Source organism: Notamacropus eugenii, chromosome 2, assembly GCF_028372415.1.
Source record: "Notamacropus eugenii isolate mMacEug1 chromosome 2, mMacEug1.pri_v2, whole genome shotgun sequence".
NCBI lineage: Eukaryota > Metazoa > Chordata > Mammalia > Diprotodontia > Macropodidae > Notamacropus > Notamacropus eugenii.
In genome coordinates this window covers 396627883-396649805 of record NC_092873.1, presented here as the reverse complement: position 1 = coordinate 396649805, position 21923 = coordinate 396627883, and the positions used below count along the sequence as shown (strand labels likewise).

At 39.6% G+C, this 21923-nt stretch overlaps 1 protein-coding gene across 3 annotated transcripts in view; it reads right to left on the bottom strand.

The window, feature by feature from the left end:
- Window positions 1-21923, bottom strand: part of MTR (5-methyltetrahydrofolate-homocysteine methyltransferase) — a 132421-nt gene that overhangs the window by 10130 nt on the left and 100368 nt on the right. For all 3 annotated transcript variants that reach the window (XM_072647559.1, XM_072647561.1, XM_072647560.1), the window contains 4 exons: window positions 19516-19597; window positions 10786-10884; window positions 5849-5924; window positions 2730-2885 (listed from right to left, as the gene is read on the bottom strand). In XM_072647559.1, coding sequence (XP_072503660.1) covers window positions 2730-2885; window positions 5849-5924; window positions 10786-10884; window positions 19516-19597 — 413 coding nt within the window. The remainder of the gene's footprint in view (window positions 1-2729; window positions 2886-5848; window positions 5925-10785; window positions 10885-19515; window positions 19598-21923) is intronic.

Here is a 21923-nt window from a genome sequence, read left to right as displayed (position 1 = left end):
CTGAGCCACCTAGCTGTCCCCCTAGGTTTTCTTACATCTCACTCCCAGTCATGTAGTCTAGCCATTCCACAAACAAGACATTCTCTCTTTCCACTCCCATGGCTGGAACGCTTTCCCTTCTCAACTCTTGTACTGGCTTCTCTAGCTTCATTTAAGTCTCACCTAAAACTCTCACCTTCTACAGGAAGCCCTTGGTAACCCTTCTTAATTCCAGTGCCTTCCCTCTTAATAATCTCCTATTTAGCCAGTATATAGTTTGTTTATATGTACTTGCTTGCTAATTGTCTCCTCTCTGAGACCATAAACTCCTAGAGAAAAGGGGCTGTCTTCTGTCTCTTTGTATCCCCAGGGCTTAGTACAGTTCCTGTTACTTAGTAGGTGCTAAATGGATCTTTGTTCACTGACTAGTTGGTTATTAATTGATAAATACTTCCTTGAATCTCAGCTTCGGAGGCAGTACTGAGTGCATAATCATCCACAAACAGAAAATTCATGAACCAACACTTCCTCCACTTTGGTCTTGGCTTGTAACCTTTTCAAGTTGAAGAATTTACCATCAGTGTAATAGCTGACCTTGATGCCATGCTAAAGCATTTAGGGTACTAAATTTCTTTTGATTCATGCATAAATTGTATTTAAGTGAGGCAGAGTTGGACGAAGTTGTCGACCTCATTCTCTCCTCCAAAGTCATCACAGTCCAGTGGCAGGACAGAATCAAGAAGACTGGTTATGGATCAAGATACAATGGATGATCTTGGCATCTTTGCTGTCTAACCAAGGTCTTCAGCTCCTGCTTCAGCTGCCATCATGGTTGTTGGAACAGACTGTTCTCATCTGCCCTTTCCACCAGGGGAAGTCTTCACATGTTTGGGCTAGACACCCCCCGCAACTCACCAATGGGTCTGAGATCCCTTGGTTACCCTCAAACTGGTTTAGCCCATCTACTGAAAAGGTTTACCAGGATGTGGCCACTGCGCATGCTACAGCTTTTTGGAGCCACAGGTGAGAGTTGGGTGGAACAGGTGGACACCAAAGTTTGGATCAATTCTCGCTGCTTGTGCCAATTTTGGTCTACCAATTAACACCAAAAAAACTCAGGTGTTCCATCAGCCACCACCACACCATCCATATGTGGAGCCACACAGAGAATTTTTAAATGTTGTTGATAAGCACATTTACCTTGTTAGTGTACTTTTCAGGGATGTACACATTGCCAGAGCTAGCTCAGTGTTTGGGAGGCTCCAAAGGAAAGTATGAGAGAGAAGTATTAGACTGACTACTAAACTAAAGGTCTACTGAGCCAAGGTGCTGACCTCATGCCTGTGAAACTTGGACAGTACACCAGCTCCATTCCAGGAAACTGAATGGCTTCCATTTGAATTGTCTCAGGAAGATTCTGAAGATCACCTGGTAAGTGAAGGTACCAGACACTGAGGTCCTTACTCTAACTAAACTGCCAAGCATTCAAACTCTGCTTCAGAGAATGCAACTCCAATGGGCTGACCATGTTGCTCGAAGTCAAAACATACACTTGCCAAAAAGACTTGTTTTATAGAGAACTCACATAGGGCAAGTGTTCACATGGTGGTAAGAAGAAGCAATACAAAGATACTCTCAAGGTCTCTCTTAAGAACTGTGGAATTGATTGTGTGACATGGGAGACACTGGCACAGAACTGGTCAGCATGGCATGCCCACATCAGAGAAGATATTGTGCTCTATGAGCAAAGTACAATTGAAACAACTCAAAGGAAACGCAAGATGCACAAGTTGAGAATATCCACACCAAACGTTCACAGAGACAATCTGTGCATGACCTGTGGTAGAGCATTCTGAGCTCATATTTGTCTGATCAGCCACAGCTGGACACACTGAAATTTCACTTTATCATGGAGATGTCATTTTGGTCCTCTTTGAGAATGAAGGACAACAACCAACCAAGTTGGTCATTAAACTTAGCTTACCTCTCCTAGTTCTATCTTGCCCCTCACTCCTTCCTCCTCCCCAGAGGCTAGATCAACTAATTCCCAGTGACTTAAGATAATGTCACCCACAATTTCAGGGTATTTACACTTAAAAAGATGCTGAGTGAAATCAAAACAAAACAAAGACCTTTAAGTCACAAACACTGATTTCTTAAAATGGCATTTCTGATACTTTAAAAAAAGGCAATGGGAGAAGGTATCTTCTTGAAGAAAAAGTCGACCTCATACTCCTCATAATACAATCAATCAATAACTATGATATGTCCCTATGAAATACCAGTACCTTTATGGTCATGTACAAAGTCTCCAGTTTAGTCTTAACTGTGATTTAGGTCATTGGTTATTTATGTATGTTGAACCAAAGTCGAATAGTATGTGAAATGTTTTTTTAAAAACATCCACTACTCTTCTCCCACTCCCACCCCACCCTTTTCTTCCTAAAACACCAATTCTTCTAAATCAGAGCAGACTAGATAACCTCCATCTTCAACCCCAAGCAGCAGTAACCTAATCCAAATCCAATTTCCAGCTCTTGTCCTTTCTACCCTGAATGTCAGTTCCTTGTTGGTTAGTAAGGACTGTTTCATCTCTGCCTTTGTATCACCCAGCACATACAACACTAATCACAGAGGAGGCAACTTAATATGTGACTGAGAGCAAAACATCACCCAGCACACTACTATTTACATATCCTTTTCTACTGAAAAGACAGGAAATTATTGCCAGGAAGGAACACTGAACGGACCCACTGTTTTGTCATTAAAGATCTTGGGAAAACCTCGGTTGGGGTATTTGCCCCTGAGTTGCCAGACATCGAAGAAAGGTTTCCAGTCAATGTAGTCCACCAGCCTCTGCAGGTCATAGTCTTCAAAAATCTGAGTCCCAATAAATTTGGGTTTCACTAGAGAAACAAAAAGTATAGGTTACCATGAGAAATATTCGAGACTTGGAGTTTAAACATCTTTCACACACAGTGAATGCACAGCCTACCAAGGACTCTGGTTTCTAAATCTCAAGTTGCTCAGGAGACTCCCACACACCATCTTATTCCTGTCCTGAGTAGGAGTTGTTTTGTTTTGTTTTTTGGGGGTGGGGCAAAGGATAAGAGAGGGAACCACTTTAGATAGCCTTGGATAAAAGAATAATTTTATCTTGCATCTTAAATAAATTACTTTCTTTATGCCTCTGGGTGTATGGTCTTGGGGGTGCATCTCTCCCTGCTTCCCAAAACAGAGGTAAACCTTCACTTGTGCAATTTAAAACTAATTTAAGGGGTAAAATAGTTGTCAACAGAGAAAGAGTGCTATTATGCTATTTTCTCTGGCCTGGGGTAATAGAAATACTACCCAGTCTAGTGAACAGGCTACAGGCAGGAGTTACAGCAAGAGTCAGAAGACTGGAGGTTTTACAACTGGTTCTGCATCTAGTTAAGCCAAGATGCTTAAACTATGTTTCTCAGTTTTACCTGAAATAAGACTCATGATACCTTCCCCTCTCCTACATACTTCTTATGGGCATTTATGAATAAAAATGTGTGTGTGTGTGTGTGTGTGTACACACACACACACACACACACACACACACACACACACACACGACTCAAGTTTTTAAAAAGAATGAACATGGTGGTGTTGGGGGGAGGGGAGGGGAGAGTGGGAATAAAAAGTGGGTGTAGGAAGGGTTCGAACAGCTAGCCTATTTTTTTTTTTGCCTGATATGTAACTACTACATCCTCTCCCCACCTGCTACCTGTCAACTTTATTCTCACATATGACTACAAAATAATACCTTCATTTGCTCTTCTAGCTGCCAGTGGGCGATAGGGCCAGAACAGTGCTTTCACAATTCTTTACCTTCTGTCCTCTACATTAAACCTCTGTACTCCTCAACCCCCTCAGGACAGCAGGACATAAAGGGCTTAATTTCAGCTCAAAAGAACTGAATTAAACAGAAGGAAGAACATCTTGGCACCAAGAACTGTGAAATACTAGAACAGATAAGTCAAGAAGTCTGAGAAATCTCATGCCTCAGTATCTGTTCAGGGACTTTTGGTGATCAATGTCTGAAAAGAACATACATGTTATAAAGGATACTTCACTGTATAAGGACAGAGAACTGGCCTGGAGATCAGGAAGATCCGGGTTCAAGTCCCCATGTGTGACACATACCAGCTGTATAGACCCTGGCCACAGTGTTTGAGGCAATTCTGTAAGCCTGTAAGTTATAGGGAAGGTTCTAACCTGCATTCATAGGAGTTTTCTTGTCCAGAAGTTCTCCATATCAGTAAAATCACAGATCTACACTCTATTCCTATCATATATGTATATTAATGTATCTGTTATTTGGGGGGTGAGAAGTAACGAAGAACCTCACGAATCTGCACCACTCAAAAGTAGTGCCAATATCTCTGCCCAGGATAATTCAGGAGCAGTCTTATCTCCCTGTACTTAGGGACAGACTAAAAGACTTCTCTGGATTCTGTCTAACCCTGTCATATGACTGAATTCTTATTGTCAAATGAAATGATCAGGCTGAATTGGCAGTGTATACCCGGTTTTACCCTTCCATGTAAGTTAATCCTTCCAGTTTATCATGTGTTTGAAGCTCTGCTACTTGAAGCCTTTGAAGAAAGTCCTAGATTCTCCCCACAACTCATTGTCCTCAACCCCCTCCCCCTGCCAAAATAAAACCCTAAACCCCACTAAGTGGCGTGGCCTCAAAAGACACTTCTGAGTTCTGAATTAGACTTCAATGGGCCCTCTGAGCAGCATGCCCATTGCTTTCAAGGGGATGTCAAACATGGGAAATTAAAGGAATCTCCCAGACCAGAAGCAGGGCACTCGCTGCTCTCCTTGATCTGTTGTAAGTCAATGCAGCTACACAGCATCTGAGAAGTAGCCTGACTATACTTGGCCTCAAGAGTCTTCTGTTTACATACAAAATGGAAAGGGTAAAAGAAAAATACTGTTAGATGTGACTGACAGGGGTGAGACAATGAGTCTAGGGGATAAGTTCTTCACAAACCACCAAAAACTCATTTTAGGAACCTTGATGGAAGCAGGAGAAGAGCTCCCCACCCCCTGAACCCAAAATGAAACTACCGAGGCTAATATACAAGGCTGGTTGCATCTTAATCATTCCCAGTGAGAGAGAGAAGAGCAGAAATTAAAACTGTCCTAATACTGGCAGGTATCTCATCTACCATGTAAATGAGTAGCTCCCCAGTGAGCAAATGAACTTGATTTTTTTTTAACATCTCACTGGACAGGAACCAACTTCCCTTCATACTATTACACTGACTTAAAGCAACAGTCCTAGGAGGTTCATGATTACATGGAGATTCAACTTTTTCAAAGGCTTCCATAAAACACTTCATCACAGTTGAGCTTCATACCCCATCTATGATGTCAGAGGGGCAAAAAGGAGTAAAAGACCAATCCCATTTTACAGCTAAGCAAACTGAAACGCTAAGGCTAAATAGCCTATAAGGCAATCCAGCTAGTTAAGGGCAGAACTGGGACCTTAGAATCAAGGCTGCCTATCCCCTAGACCTGGGCTCTTCAAAGGACAAGCACTATGAACTTGCCAAAAGTCACACACATATCAAACAAGACACCAACTGAGATTAGAATTTAGTGATCTTTTAGGCAGTAATGGATGCCTCTGCCATGACAGGAGCTCACACTGATATGGAATTAACAACAAAGAGCATTTTATACAGGGTATTCCCTCATCTGAGTTTCAAAGAGGGATGGAATGGAACACTCCCTGGATCCAGGATAATACTGGATGCATTTCTCAAGTGCATACGATTTTCTACCACTTCTATCCCTTCCCCCTGCACTCAATCAGTCCCAAACAGACCTGGGGGTGGTTCTGAGAGCCAGTCTATCTGGAAGCCTTTTTTCCTGGCTTGATCTAAGGTTAAATATCTTCTTTCCTGTCAAAAAAAAAAGTCTGTCAAGGTCTCTTGAATTTTTCACGACTACACTGTAAACATGTTCATGTTAGTTTTTTCAATGATTTATTTCAGTACCCAGCATAAAAACATGAAATTAACAAATACCTGTGGGCTTGAATTACTTGGACATATAGATCCAGATAGGGACTCCCTGTGCCACTATACAAATCAGCAGAGAATATCTTGCATGCTACATATACCCATCATCCATATCTTCAATGATCCTCCTTCAGTCACCTTATGTTTTTATTCCTCTGATATCATAGTTTGGTGACTATAACCATCAATGGTGGAACACTGGTGTTAAAGGATGGGTCTTTGTGGCAGAAAGCAACATGAGAATCACTGAATCCAAGTAAGACGCAGCCCATTCTTTTCTAGTTCAAAGCTTGAGCCCACCTTATTGCACTGTCTGTCCAAAATTTGTACGTTGATAGACTAGCTCAGTGGGCTACCTAAAGAATTAAGTATTATGATCTGAGAAATAAAGTCTTCATCCACTTACTTTTTGTTTTCCTTTGGGTTTAACACTTCTTTTGTTTGTAAAGCCACAAAATTTACTGGATGATTGCCAAATGAAATGAATAACACCCATAAAAGAATCAAAACTGAATGTCGAAAATTATTTTAAAAAGCTAATCCCTAAAGAACAGCAGTGAGAAGGCATTTCTCATTGCTCTTTTTCAGAGGCAGAGATTCATGGGTTTGAAATAATTCACCGAACATCAGTTTTAAATGTAGATTCAGTTTGTAGAGTTTTTTTTTTTTCCTTTTCGCTCTCTCTCAAGGTCTTTGTCATTAAGGAGGACTGTCTAAGAGAAGAGAGGGGAAATGAGGCAGGTGAAACATTTTCATGCTTCTCTTGCTTCTTATATTTAAAAGTCAAATTTTCTATTAAGCTCTGGTATTTTCATCAAGAATGATTGAAAATCCTCTACTTTCACTAAATGTCCATTTTTCCCCTTGAAAGATTATACTCAGTTTTGCTGGGTAGGTGATTCTTGGTTTTAATCCTGGCTCCTGTGACACCTAGAATATCATTTTCTAAACCCTTCAATTCCTTAATGTAGAAGCTGCTAAATCTTGTGTTATCCTAATTTATTTCCACAATATTAGAATTGTTTCTTTCTGGCTGCTTGCAATATTTTCTCCTTGACCTGGGAACTCTGGAATTTGGCTACAATATGCCTAGGAGTTTTCCTTTGGGGATCTCTTTCCTGAAGTAATTGGTGGATTCTTTCAATTTCTATTTTACCCTCTGGTTCTACAATATCAGAGCAGTTTTCCTTGATAATTTCATGAAAGATGATGTCGAGGCTCTTTTTTTTAAATTTTAAAATGATCTCTCCTGGAGCTACTTTCCAGGTTAGTCTTTTTTCCAATGAGATATTTCACACTGTCTTGTATTTTTTCTTTCTTTTGGTTCTGTTTTATAGTTTCTTGATTTCTCATAAAGTCATTGGCTTTCATTTGCTCAATTCTAATTTTTAAGGAATTATTTTCTTCAGTGAGCTTTTGGACTTTCTTTTCCATTTGGCCAATTCCACTTTTTAAGGCAGTCTTCTCCTAGTTGGCTTTGTGGATTTCTTTGGCCATTTGGGTTAGTCTATTTTTTAAGGTGTTCTTTTCTTCAGTATTTTTGGGGTCTCCTTTAACAAGCTATTGACTTGATTTCTATGGTTTTCTTGCTCATTTCTCTTCCCAACTGTTTCTCTACTTCTCTTACTTGATTTTCAAAACCCTTTTTGAGTTCTTTCATGGCCTGCGACCAATTTGTATTCCTCTTGGAGGCTTTTGATGTTGGAGCTTTGACTCTGCTGTCCTCCTCTCCTTATATGCCTTGATCTTCCTTGTCATCAAAGTAAGATTCTATAGTCTGAGTTCTTTTACAGTGTTTATTCATCTTTCTAACTCTTTGTCAAGGTAGAACTCTGCTTCCAGTGTGGATAGGGGCTTTTGTATCGACCACTCTATCCCCCACTGTCTGTGGGTCCAAAGCTCCAGAAGCAGCCTCTGCTGCTGCCAGCAGCCACCATCACCACCACCCCCATGATCCTGGAGCTGGGCCACTCCTCTTTCACTCAGGTCCCAGAGTTTTCCCACTGACCTTTTGGGTATTTGTGGGTTGAGAAGTCTGGAAACTGCCACAGCTGCCCATGATTCAGTCCTCTGAAACCTGCTCCAGCTGGTTTGTGCCAGTGAAGCCCATGCCAGGTTGCACTCCATTCCCTGCCTGGTGCAACTTCCTATCAACTTTTCAGGTTGTCTTGGGCTAGGGATTTGTTTCACTCTGTCATTTTGTGGATTCTGTAGCTCTAGAATTTGTTTATAGAGTCACTTTTTTGCAGATATTAGGAGGACACTGGGGGAGATATCAGGGAAGTCTCTGCTTTCATTCGCCATCTTGGCTCTGCCCTATTGAGTTTATCACTTCTATGCAGAAGATTCCAGATCTAGATATCCAGCTCTAGTCTCTCCTTTTTGCTTGAGCCCCACATCACCAATTCCTTATTGGACATTTTAAATTGTATGTTAAAGGGTCCTTTCAAATTCAATATATCCAAAAAAAGACTCATTATATTTTCTCCCAAACTTCTCTTTTTCTTTTGAAGTCACCACTATCCTTTCCAGGGTCTTAGGCTCATTATCTTGGCATTATTTTGCATTATTCCTCACTACCCTATGTATCCAATCAGTTGTCCTGTCTTACAGTTTCTACCTCCACAACAACCCTTAACCCCTTCACTCTACTCACACAGCCACCAACTTAGTTTAGGTCCTCATCACACTGCAATAGCTTCCTAATTGGTCTCCTTCCCTTAAGTCTCTCCCACCCCCAGTCTATCCTCCATTTTGCTGCCAAAGTGATTTTCCTGAAGCATAGATTTGACTTTGTGACTCCCCTACTAAATAAATCTCAGTGGTTTGTTACTACCTCCGAGGTAATATATAAACTCCTCTGTGTGGTTTGTAAAGTCCATTACAATCTAGCCCCAGCCTGTATTTTAGCCTTACCCCTCTACCCAGCAATTTGTGATCCAATCAAACTGGTTTTCTGTTTTCCCTCTGTGACATTTTATCTGCCTTTGGTACTGACTATCCCTGATGCTTGAAATGTCCTCTTTCCACCTCTATCTCATACTCTTCCTCTTCCTTCAAGACACAGCTCAAGTGCCACCTCCTGTATTAAGCCATTCCTGCTCCCCCAATTACTGGTGCCTTCCCTCCCAAACTACCTTGTATTTAGCTACTTTTAAATTTTCTTTATTTTTATTCTGTATTTACTTATTTTTCTTCCCCCTTGGAAAGCAAGTTCCTTGCTAGTCACTTCTGTTGCATTCTTTGTATTTGTATCCCCCACAACTACCACAGTATCACAACTACACGGGAAGAGCTCAAGTCATGTCTGTTGATTAATTAATTGACTGGGTGGCTAAACTAATCTTTTTTTTGGGTGAATAAGGACCTCACAGAGAAGATCCTGTATTTCCTGGTGTTTGATACAATTAGTACAAGTCACCCACAAAAAAACAGGCCCCAACAGTGGCAAAAGCACAGGAGTTTGAATCTGAAGACCCACATTCCAATCCTGACTGTCACTTATTGGTATGATCTGTGTGGCAAGTCATATAACATCACTGGATCTCAGGTACAGCATCTATAAAATGAAGGGGTCGAACTGAATGGCCTCTAACTTCTTTTCTGCACTAAATCACTCTTTGAACTGACCACTGTGCAAGACAGCTTCCAATTCATGGCTATTGTGGCTGCATGTGGCTTCCTTCATTGCAGGCCTCGCTTGCTATTAATACTCAAAGGATGGAAGAACAAAGTAATCTGCGTGTCTGCATCCATCAGGAGCTTCGTATTATCTTAACAAGGCTGTGCTTGCTTCAGTGAGTAAAATATTATTTGTAATCAATACACAAACACAGTAGGACCTTATTTTCTCCACAGCTAGCTCTCAGTCTAATGTGTGTCTGGGAAGATGTGGACTGATGAAAATCGTCTTCAAGTTTTCCAGTTTTCATCTCAAATTTCTAGCTCAATGAGCAAGCAAAGAGCCTATTTAAATAAGCCAATAGGCATATGGGTCAATAGTCAGTGATCCTTTTCTTCCTCTGAAATCTTCTTCTTGGATCATCTTAATAATCAATCCCTGAGTGCCTTCAAAACCATCTGAAGAATTACTTTCTTCTGTATTCAGCCATGCCTCCCAACTCATCTTAAGTGATATCTTAAGTGACATTTTCAATTCTTCATAAGACACAGTGGATGCCGAAGCTACAGGGCCCAATCATGGTGCTTCCACTGCTACTGGAGATGAGGAATGATCACAATAGAAACTGGCACAAGATCTGTTCCAGCTCACAGAGCTTTGTTATATTCCTCTCAGTTTCATCAGCAAATGCTCTTGGAGATTTTCTTGCTTAGCTGGATTTCATGTCAAGCTTTCTGCTTATTTCCCTTTACATTGGTTTTTACAAAAAGTAGTCATTTAGAATTAGTGAGCAAAAATGAGAATCTAACCTTATAGAGCTACCTCAGGCCCAGAAGAAATCTTAGACCAGATTTAATTGGACTGCCCCAACATGTGGTAAAGAACAAGAAGTAAAATCAACCACCACAAAGCACAGTCCAGCCATCTGATCCACCCACTGCAAAATATTATCTAGCTTTGTACCTGACTACCAGCATTAAATGAAAACATGGGATATATCTTCTCACATTAGGCAAATGATTTTTGAAGACAGCTCTGCACATTCAGTTAGGGCATGTGACAAGAGCACAGCAAACAAAGGGGTTATTTGATTGTAAAAACCAGTTTTAAAAAATTTACCTTGAGTGATTCATAATGGTCATGTCTAATGTCTTCATACTCTTCAATTATTTCCTCAAAGAAATCGTCCTTCAGGTTTTCATCCAATAGCTGAGAGCACTAAGAAAAGAAAGTAAGGTTAATTAATAGCCATCCAGGTACAACATGGGAGACCAAGAAAGATAAAACTTACAGGCTGAACATCAGACCAGGTTTGTCCTAAGGTTTTCCAAAAGTACTGAAATGGTTCCTTTCCCTTACCAGCATCAGGAGGGTAGGGTAGGGTATGGGCAAAAGTAGAGAAAACTTTGGTACTAACTAACCCAGAGACTAAAGACCACTCAAACAATAAGCTCATTAAAACTGTCTCCAGAAAAAAAAATAATCTGTAGCTATCATTATCAAGTTGGCAGAGTGAAAATAAAAAATCTAAATCTAAAATGGAAAAATGTGCCTAGTCACATATTGGCAGCCTCCAAATGGAATCTCAGATAAGGTAACGAAAGGTTCCCAGTTTTGTCATCTGTAAGATGAGAATGGGTGAGATCAGGGGTTCTTCCTTTTGTGTGTCATGGACCCCTCTGACAGCCTGGTGGTAAAACCTATGGACTCCTCAAAATAATGTTTTTTTTAAATATTAATTTTATTTATTTTTAGGGTTCTACAATCACTACCATAAAACTTAGATTCCCCCCCCCACCTCCCTCCCACCACCCGCACTTCCTCCCCGAGATGGCATACAATTCTATATAGGATCTATACACACATTCCTATTGAATACATTTTCACTACAGTCATGCTGCGTAGAAGAACTAAAATAAGTGGGAGAAATCATGTAACAAACCAAAACATTAAACACACACAAAAAAATGATCTGCTACATTCTGTGATTGAATTCCACAGTTCTTTCTCTGGATGTGGAAGGCATTTTTGCCTTACAAGATCACTGGGAATGTTTTTTTTTTTTTTTAAGTCCTTGCATTGCTATGAAGATCCAAGTCTAGCAGAAAAAACTCTTGCACACTGTGGTCACTGCTGTGCACAAAGTTCTGATTCTGCTCCTTTCACTCAGCATCAGACCATATAAGTCCTTCCAGGCCTCTCTGAAGTCTTCTTGTTCATCATTTCTTATAGCACAATATTACTCCATTACATTCATATACCATAATTTATTCAGCCATTCCCCAGTTGATGGGCATCCCCTTGATTTCCAGTTCTTGGCCACCACAAAGACTGCTGCTATAAATATTTTTGTACATGTGGGACCCTTTCCTATTTTTATGATCTCTTCGGAATACAGTCCTAGAAGCGATATTACTGAGTCAAAGGGTATGCACATTTTTGTAGCCTTTTGGGTATAGTTCCAAACTGCTCTCCAGAATGGTTGGATGAGCTCACAGCTCCACCAACAATGAATTAGTGTTCCAACTCTCCCACATCCTCTCCAACATTTATCATTTTCCTATTCTGTCTTGTTTGCCAATCTGATAGGTGTGATGTGGTACCTCAGAGTGTTTTGATTTGCATCTCTCTAATGAAAAGTGATTCAGAGAATTTTTTCATATGATTATAGATCAGAATAATGTTTTTCAGTGCATAAAACAACATACATAGAAATTACTAAGGAAACCAATTACGTGGAAAGTTTTTTTTTTTTAAATTAAACAAGTTCAAGGATCTCAGATTAAGAATCTTTGGACTCAATGATTTCTAAGTTCCCTTCTAACACTAATATTTTGATTCCATCAAAAGGAAATTATTTTTCTTAATCTTTCTTGCAACAACCCAACCAACTTTCTTAACAAGTCAAAAAGTTCTCACTGTTAAGAGGTATGATCAGAAAGGAAGATCATAACCCACCTCAAATCAGACCACTATCTCACTGTCCTCATTTTAAAGTCACCTCAAAACTCTCCTTCACAAAACCTAGAACACAATGAAGACAGTTGCCACTAAGTTTCCTATATTTACTTATAAAAGATGTTTTAAAATCAATGCCACAAAGACACATCACTGAATTGCCTATACTTACTTATAAAAGATATTTTAAAACCATTTCCATATTACATTAAATTATAAATTCTGAGACACCAGGGTTGGATTTCCTAGATACTCATCATAGACACTACAGTACTATGAATACTCAGCATTTAAAGACACTCAAGTCATTTAGTTTTTGTTTAAATCCCCCAAGTTCATCCATATCCTATTATAATTTAGACAGGCAGATGAAAAAGAAGCAACTGTCTTGGTTTAGCACAGAGCTAATGTTCATTTCCACTTCACCAAGTTAAACAAGTAAATAGTCTCTGGAATGTCATATTCTCACAGCATGTCTCTAGTCCAAAAGACCCACTTTATGACTTCTATTTGGGTTGCTTTTTTTTAAAAAGGAGATTATTTATACCACAATGGCTACCCAAATGGCCTAGATCATTGGAGTAGAAGGACTTCTACAACTAAAGTGTTGAATTTCCCTCCTCAAATCAATTTAGCAAGCACTTATCAAGGCACTGAGCTAGGTGCTGAGGATAATGATAGCCATTCATACTCCTAAAGGAAGTCACAACACTGTGATAACTGGACTAACCAGATTTGCATACCTAATTCTCAATTTGGACCTGATTCATGCATGATATACTGGACAGAATGCTGAATTCAATGTCAGGAGGAACTAAGCTTGAATTTTGTCTCAGACACTGGTTGTGTGATGCTGGGCTAATCACTTAATCTCTCTCTACCTCAGTTGCTGCAGCTGCAAAATAGGGATGATAAAAGCTCCTAACTCATAGGGGTTGCTGTGAGAATCAAATGAAATAGTATTATAATTGATTATCCCTTGTTCTCCTGCCCCTTAGCAGTTGATCCAGAACCACCCTTCTCTCAGGGAGACCCCTCCCCTTCAGATGTTCTTGCCTCCTACTATACTGAGAAAATAGAAGCCACTGACATTCACCATCTGGTCCCTTGTTTTTTCCTCCACCCGCTATCTCATTCTCCTACTACATCTTCAACCATTTTCTCCTACCTCAGTCTTATCTCTTGCCAAAGCCAAGTACCTGTACTCTTAAATCTATCCACTCCTTCCTTCTTTAGGAGCTTTGGACATCAATCACTCTCATCTTCATTCTCTCTGTCTCAGTCTCTTTTCCCTATTGCCTAAAACCATCCTTTAAAAAAAAAATCCTTCACTTGACCCTGCGATCTCCTCAAGCTATTAACCTACCTCTTTCCTCCCTTTCCCAGCCAAACTCCTAGCAAGAATTATCTATATTTACTGCCTCCACCCACTTCTCAACCTGGCTTCCTGCCCTAAAACACAACTGAAATTATGCTGAGTTTACCAACATTCCCGTAAATGCACTGGGCCTTTCTCAGTTCACACTCCTTCTGCCATAAAGACTGATGACCACCCTTTCATCTTAGACATTCTCTTTTCTCTTATCTTCTGTGAGACATTCAATCTGACTGCTCTCTCTCAACATGTTTTGCTTTATGGTGACCCATCTCTTCTATCACCCTAACTGAAGTGTCTCCCCAAAGCTCTTTCCTGGGCCCTCCTTTGTTGTATCTATATCTTTTTTTTCTTGGTGGTTTCAAGAGTACCTTCTCTATACATATAACTCCAATAACTCCCAAATCTACATCAAGAGCGCTCACCTCTCTCACCTTCAATCACATGTCAGCAACTGCCTAGTAGGTGTTTCCTCCTGGATACCCCTCAAACTTAGTGTATCCAAACAGAATGCATTATCTTTTTTTCTTAAATGGCATGATCCACTTTCACACTTGCCAATTTCAATTGAGGGTATCACTGGTCTATTCTCCCCACTGCTGAAAACCCTAACATCAAAGTCATCTCCTTTACTCTGGCCTCTCCCTAATCCCCCATATCTGAACAACTGTCAAGTCTTACTGATACTACCCACCTACACCCTCCCCACCCCAAAACCACAGATTAGTGGCCAAAGGATAGGATCAAACAGTTCTCCAAGTAAATACTTGATACTCCCTGATCTCAATATTCCATCTCCCACATCAGTGTATTTGTACACATCTTCTATGATGCCTAGGTTTACTCCCTCCTCATGTCCTCTTACAATACCATCATTTTGGAGAGCAATCTGGAATTATGCCCAAAGAGTTATTAAACTGCCTATACCCTTTGATCCAGCAATACTTCTACTAAGTCTATTTCCAAAGATTATTAGGGAAAAGGGAAAAGAACATGTATGTTCTAAAATATTTATAGCAAATCTTTTTGTGGTAGCAAAGAATTAGAAATTGCAGGTACACTCATCAATTGGGAAATAGCTAAACAAGTTAAAATATAAGCTTGTGATGTAAGAAATGACAAGCTCAAAAACATGGAAAGACTTGCATAAAATAATGAAGGAAATGAGCAAAACAAGAGAACACTGTATACAGTAACAGTAATAATATTTTAAGAATGACTGAGCAAATAAGTCATTTTGTCTGCTATGAATACCCAAATGAAGTATAAAGGACATTAAAAAAAACAAACAAACCATTATCTGCATCCAGAGAGAGAACTGATGAATAAAAGTATGGATAGGACAGTTTTACATATATGCTTATTTATGTCTAATTTCAGTCATCTCTAGGGTTGGAGATAGGGAGAGAGGGAAATAAAAGAAATTGACATGTTAGCTTTATTACATATTTAAAAGGAACAGCAAGTTGTACATAACAGATAGGCAGTTTTATGTGCAATCACTTTTTTTATTATACTATGTTATGGAAATGCTTGCTTTATTCTTTAAATTAAAAAAAAAAAACCTTCCTTTAAGCCTTAACCTATTTGTAGCCTTCTCTTTCCCCATCAGTTGTTGCAGCTCTTTCCCTCCTCATTTTTTCCTGTACTGTGATTATATGTGTACTCACTGTATTGCACCGGTAGAATTTAAGAGACTGTTTTGTTTTTGTCTTTGTATCTCCAGTGCCTAGCACCATGGACCAAGTGCATGAATATGTGCTGAATAAGCTTGTTGAATTGAACTGTATTATAAGACACAACATGGCAAGTGACTGGGTATAAGGGGCAAGATAGAGTGAAGAGTTAAGAATGACTCCAAGGTTGCAAACGGGAAAGTTTAGAAGGATGTACCGTGGTGCCCTTGACAGAAATAGATAAGTTATGAAAACAGATGGTTTTATAAAATAGCAAAAATAGTAAGTATTATATTTTGTATATGTTGAGTCTGAGATGCACAGGAGACAAAACCAACAGGCAGGTGACAATGTAGGTCTGGAGATCAGGTAAGAGGTGAGGGCTGGATCTGGGCAACATCTGACAGAAATGAAAGCTGAAACAGTGAGAGATGAGGTCACTAAGGAGAACCCAGACTAGAGGCCTAGGAATGCTCAAGCATAGGACACAGAACAGGATGGTGATCCAGCAAAACGAAGTGAGTGAGAACCTGTCAAAAAGGTAGGATTATCAGGAGAAAGCAGTGTCACAAAAGCTCAGAGAGATGAGAGATTATCCAGAAAGAAAGCATGGTCAACAGTGTCAAATGTAGAGGTCAAGATTCCATGAGGAATGAGAAAAGGCTATTAGATTTAGTAAGTGAGAGATCACTGGTAAACTTTAGAAACAAGTTTCAATAAAGTGGTATAGTCAGAAGCCAGATGGCAAGGAATTGAGAAAGGAGATGAAGGAATGGAGGCAAATAATATAAATGGCTTTGGGAGTGTGGTTGTGAAAAGGAGAGATTATAGAATACTAGCTGAAGCATATAACAAGGTCAACTGAAGATTTTTTTTAAGGATGAGGAAAAACTTGGCATGTTTGTAGACAGCAGAGAAGGAGCCACTAGATAGAGATTAAAGATCAGAGAGGGAAAATGATACAAAAAAGAAGACTTCACTAGCCTCTAATGACTGGTTCCTACAAGGCACAGGATGCTCCATCTCCATTAATGGATGAAGAACCACCCATCACCCCTCTAAGAAGTAACCCAGCAGCCTTCTTCACTCATACCCTTAGGACCACTAGACCCTTCCCTAATCTTTGGTTAGGAACATGGCCGCTCACACTGCTTAGATGAGCCAGAGTCTCCAACTGCAACCCTTCAGCTAAGACAGTGGATCAATGGGCCTGCCACTATGCCTCTGGCCCTTCCCCCAGGCACTGTCATCTGACTTGCAGATAAAACCTGCAGTATGTGAAGTCACCTTCTATATGAGCTTCTTGAGAAGAGGAACTACCTTTCTTTTCTGTTTGCATCCCTGGCATTTAGCAAAGTGCTGGGTGGAAATCAAGTGCAGAATAAATGTCTTTCTATTCCATTGTGTGAGGGAAGAGAGAGAGGAGTTACTTAGTAGTGACAGTGATGTCGTAATGAGATTATCAATGAAACATTTAAAAACACAAAGAGATGAGTTCAGAAGGGGACACAGATAAGTAGGAAATAGGATTGCAATTTTTTTAAAAAACTACAAAAAATCTTTTAGTTTCATGTGTAATTCTCTTCTCTGGGCACTGAAACATTCACGTTTGTTAAATTCACAATAAAAGAAAACATTTAAAATAGCTTATTAGATATTTAAATAATAAACTGTTTGTGCCTGTAGTAAGTACACGATCTACAAAACAAAGAACCCATTAATATGACATCTGGTACATTTTTGTTGTTTAGATGTAGCCATCTCCCTCCACCAATACAAACTGATAATTTATCTGTTTATTCCCTAAGTCTTAAAAGAGTTTTCTGGGGCACTGAGATGTTAAGTGACTTATGGATGGCCACAAGACTAGTCTCAGTCCAGAGGCCTTCCTGATTGCAAAGCTATCAGAGTCAGTAGAGGCTAGTGAAGACTTCTTTTTTTTATCATTTTCTCTGATCTTTAATCTCTTCATCTAGTGGCTCCTTCCTGATTACAAAGCCCTCTAAGCCACTCCACAAGGCCAAGCTGAACTTTAATTCTCACATAATAAGGGCAATAATGGCTAGGTTAAAATGAATGAATCAAATGACAGTTTTAGAAGGTCCTCCCAAGGCATGCAGGCAAAGGCAAGAAGAGGCCCGACTGCTTTCCACTTGGACTTACTCACCACAAGTCAGAGGCCAGATTTTGAAGGCCTTCTAAATGTTTCTCTGTCCTGGGGAGCAATGTACCTGTCTCCAAGTGGGGCCTTTCCTACAAATTCTCTGACTCTGGCAGCTATGTCATATAAGTAAGGATTTCACATCTGTAGACAACTGAGAGTATCTATGTGGATGTTGGTGTCACTGGCATTTTAAGGCAAAGAAAGTCCTCTCTACCTATTAAAAGCATCTTGGCATAGGAGAAAAAATGATGATCTGGGAGTCAGGAGCCCTAGGTTCCAAAATTCTTCCTCAGACATGTCACTGTGTGACCAAGGACAAGACATTTAACTTCTCAGAACCTCAGCTTCCAAATTTGTAAAATGCGATTAATAAATATTGAACCATGGGATTGTTCTGAGGAAATCACTCAGCAAACCTGAGTGCTCATTCTAGAAATGATCCATTTTGGCTTCAGTTCTCTAATCCTAGCTCAGCACATCTGACCGCTCAAACTTTAAGAGGAACAGGTAACGTATATATGGTGCTTGGGAAACCTTAAAGTGCCATATAAATGCTAGTTATTAGGACTGTGATTATTATTATGGTCACTGTAGGAATGCTACCGGTGGTTTCAGACTTCCTATAAGCATTAACATAAACTCCACCTCCCATCTCTGGGCACTTCCAGTGACTGCCTCCCATACTTATAATGCTCTCCCTTTCATCTTCACCTCCTGACTTCAAGGCCAAGATAAGATACCACATTCCACTGAAAGTTTTCCCTATCCCTCTTAATTCTAGTGCATTTTTTCTGCTATTTCCAATTTAAACTATATGTAGTTTGACTGAAGGATAGCTATGTGGTGCAGCAGGTAGAGCACTAGACCTGAAGTCAAGAGAATCTGAGTTCAAATCCAGTCTCAGATATGTACTAGCTGTGTGACCCTGGGCAACTCACTTAAGCCTGTTTGCCTCAGTTTCTCATCTGTAAAATGACTTGGAGAAGAAAACAGCAAACCACTCTAGTATTGTTGCCAGGAAAGCCCTAGACAGGATCAGAAAGATTCAGATATGACTAATCAACCAAACAACAACAGCTTGGTTGTATTGTTGTTTGCATGGTGTCTCCCCTATTAGATTTTAAAGCTCCTTGACAGCAAGGACTATCGTTTGACTTTTCTATATCTCAGATGCTCAGCACAGGGCCTGGCACATAGAAGGCACTTAATAAATGTTTACTGCCTCACTAATATAGAGTAGGCTCTTATTTTTAAAGAATAAGTAAACAAGATATGAAAATGTTACCTGCCTCCTTTTTTTTGAAGAAATGGGCGACTATAGGTATTAAACCCCAGATACATTATCAGACCTAATTGATCTGTTCAAGTCAGTTTTACTGAACTAATTTTTTCTCCTTTCTTTTGTATTTTTTATTATAGGGGATGGCTCACTAGATGTGGAAAGGGTCAAGAACTTAATGAGAAATAAAGGCATTAAAATAAAACAATAATTTTTTAAAGTTAGCTGTAAAACTAAAAAACAAAGAAAGGATTCCGGAAAAAAACTTTTAAATTATCCTAAAAAAGCAAGGAAAGGGTTCCTGAAAGAAAAAAAACTTTTTTATTCATCCACATATATGTATAAATCAATCTCTTAGGGTATACTGAAATTAAAAAAAATTTTAATCCATACTTACCACCACCACACTCTTAGATGCATCCAGCACATGTATTACAGGAGCACTATACCTTGGTGCTATTTTAACTGCTGTGTGGGTTCTGAAAAGAAGAAGAGGGAACCCACATACATCAGAACTGACAGTTCAGACATCATCACTCATGTCTCACAATTAAGGATAACACAATTAAGGTTCTTTTATAGGGCTTTCTGGAGATTTTCAGCATGCTTAGAAATACTGAACTTCACACACAGCAAATTAAGAATGACTGTCATTTTCCAGAGATTGAGAAAACCAATTGATAATTAATAAACATTTATTAAGCATCTACTATGAGGTTTATAAAGGTAGAAAGGACTTATTAAGAGGGGGTTGGCAGCAAAATTAAGTGGGGAATAAATCACTTCTGCTGCCTTTCATATCTGCAGAGAGGGATAAGGAAAAAGCTTTTGTGAAAAGAGAGAAAAGTTTGGTCATGAAGGGGAATTTAGTCACACAGTAAGTAAAAATGTTGAAATTAGAGTCAGGAAGACCTAAGTTTGAATCCTGCCTCTGATACTTTCTTTATAAACCTAGACAAGTCTCTCTTTGTAACCCTAGGCAATCTCTCTCAGTCTCAATTTCCTCATCTGTAAAATGGGAATCACAGCACCTGGACATTGCAGAATTGCTGTCAGGATCCAATGATGCAACTTAAAGAATGTGCTTCATAAACTTTAAAGTGCTATATAAACACAGCTAGATAAAACCCTCTTCTGCTGAATATTACAAATTAACATTAGACAAATTAATAAATCCCTTCCCAAAGGTAAGGGATTATGGAAGTGGAATATCACACACCATGTCACTTGTAGCTGATAAACTGGTTGGTTTTTACTAAATTACTGTTTAAAATTTTTTATCTTTCATTATGAACTTGAATATCAAAACAAAAACAAACATTTCAATATACGATGAAGAACAGAAAGAGAAACTGCTTTTCTTCTTCTCTTTTTAAATTCTTTGTTAAAAGGAATGGCTCATCACTCCCATGTTCTCACTCAGACACATGTAGCACAGTGGATAGAGGGCTGGACTTGGAGTCAGGAAGGCCTGAGTTCAAATTCAGCCTCAGATCCTTCTTAGTTGTGTGACTCTGAACAAGTCAGTCACTTACTGCTATCTGCCTCAGTATCCTCAGCTACAAAATGGGGATGATAATAACATTCACCACCCAGCGCTGCTGTGAAGATCCAATAAGATAGTATCTGTGAAGAGCTTAGCGCAGAACCTGGCACATAGTAGGCACTATATAAATGCTAGCCAGCTAGAAGAAATAGCCATAGTTGTACACTACTCAGGTCCTGACAGAGAGGTGAGAGACTCAGCAGATCAGGAAGTGTATTTTTAAGACACAGCCAATGGAGGAATTTTTTTTTTTTTTTTGCTATACTGAATATGTTACTAGGGTTTTATTTTTGTTTTCAATAGTGGGCAACAGGGAAAAGGAGACAAAATGTATTTTTGCTTAGTGAATACATTTTTGAGTGTTTTACTACAGAATCTCATACGCATGGAAGCACTCAAGGAAATGTTACTCTGATCCTATGGTGGCTTACATCAGCTGTGTGCCTCAGACAAGCAGGAAAGTTATAGTTCAATTTAATCCAATTAATGATTGTTGATCGCCCAATAGGGTGCCAGTCAATAGTAAGTAAGCACCCTGTCAAACTCCACAACAAGGCTAGCAAACTGGAAATGATGAATTCTATTGAAATGAAAAAGACAAAGCATTGTTTTCCTCCCTCCAATTTTTTTTTTTTTTGGCGGAGGGGGAGGGGAGGAGGGGACCCGGGAAGGCAAGGCAGTTGGGACTGGGTAGCTTGCCCAAGGTCACAGAATTGGTGTATTTGGTATATCTGAGGCTGGATTTGAACTCAGATCCTCTTGACTCCAGAGCCAGTGCTCTATTCACTGCACCACCTAGCTGCCCCCTCCTCCCAAATTTTAAAATTAATGAAGAAAGGGTTGTAGTCAAAAGAGTAAAACATATTTGTGATGCCCAAGTCTTTGGTAATGTAAATTCTTTGAAGCTTTTGTCTTTGCATTCTCAGACACAGTTTTGGCCCACAACAGGCACTTAATAAATGCTGACTGAACTGAGATGAATTTAGCATTTCCTGCTGGCTTCTCCAAAGGGTGAATTGATGCTGATGTCTGACTTTTTTATCCAGACTTTCTTTTTCTTGGATCATTCAGTCCAGGAGAAGCATTCTCTGTGCTCAAAATAAAATAAAACAACTCACCACACCCCCTCCCCCCCAAAAAAAACCACAACAAAACTATGAGATTCTCCACTTCCCTTCACAGGCACCAAGATGGCTAAGCATAGTTCTTGGAAATCAGGAATGATATTCAAACCCTGGTCCTGCCTCACACACACACTG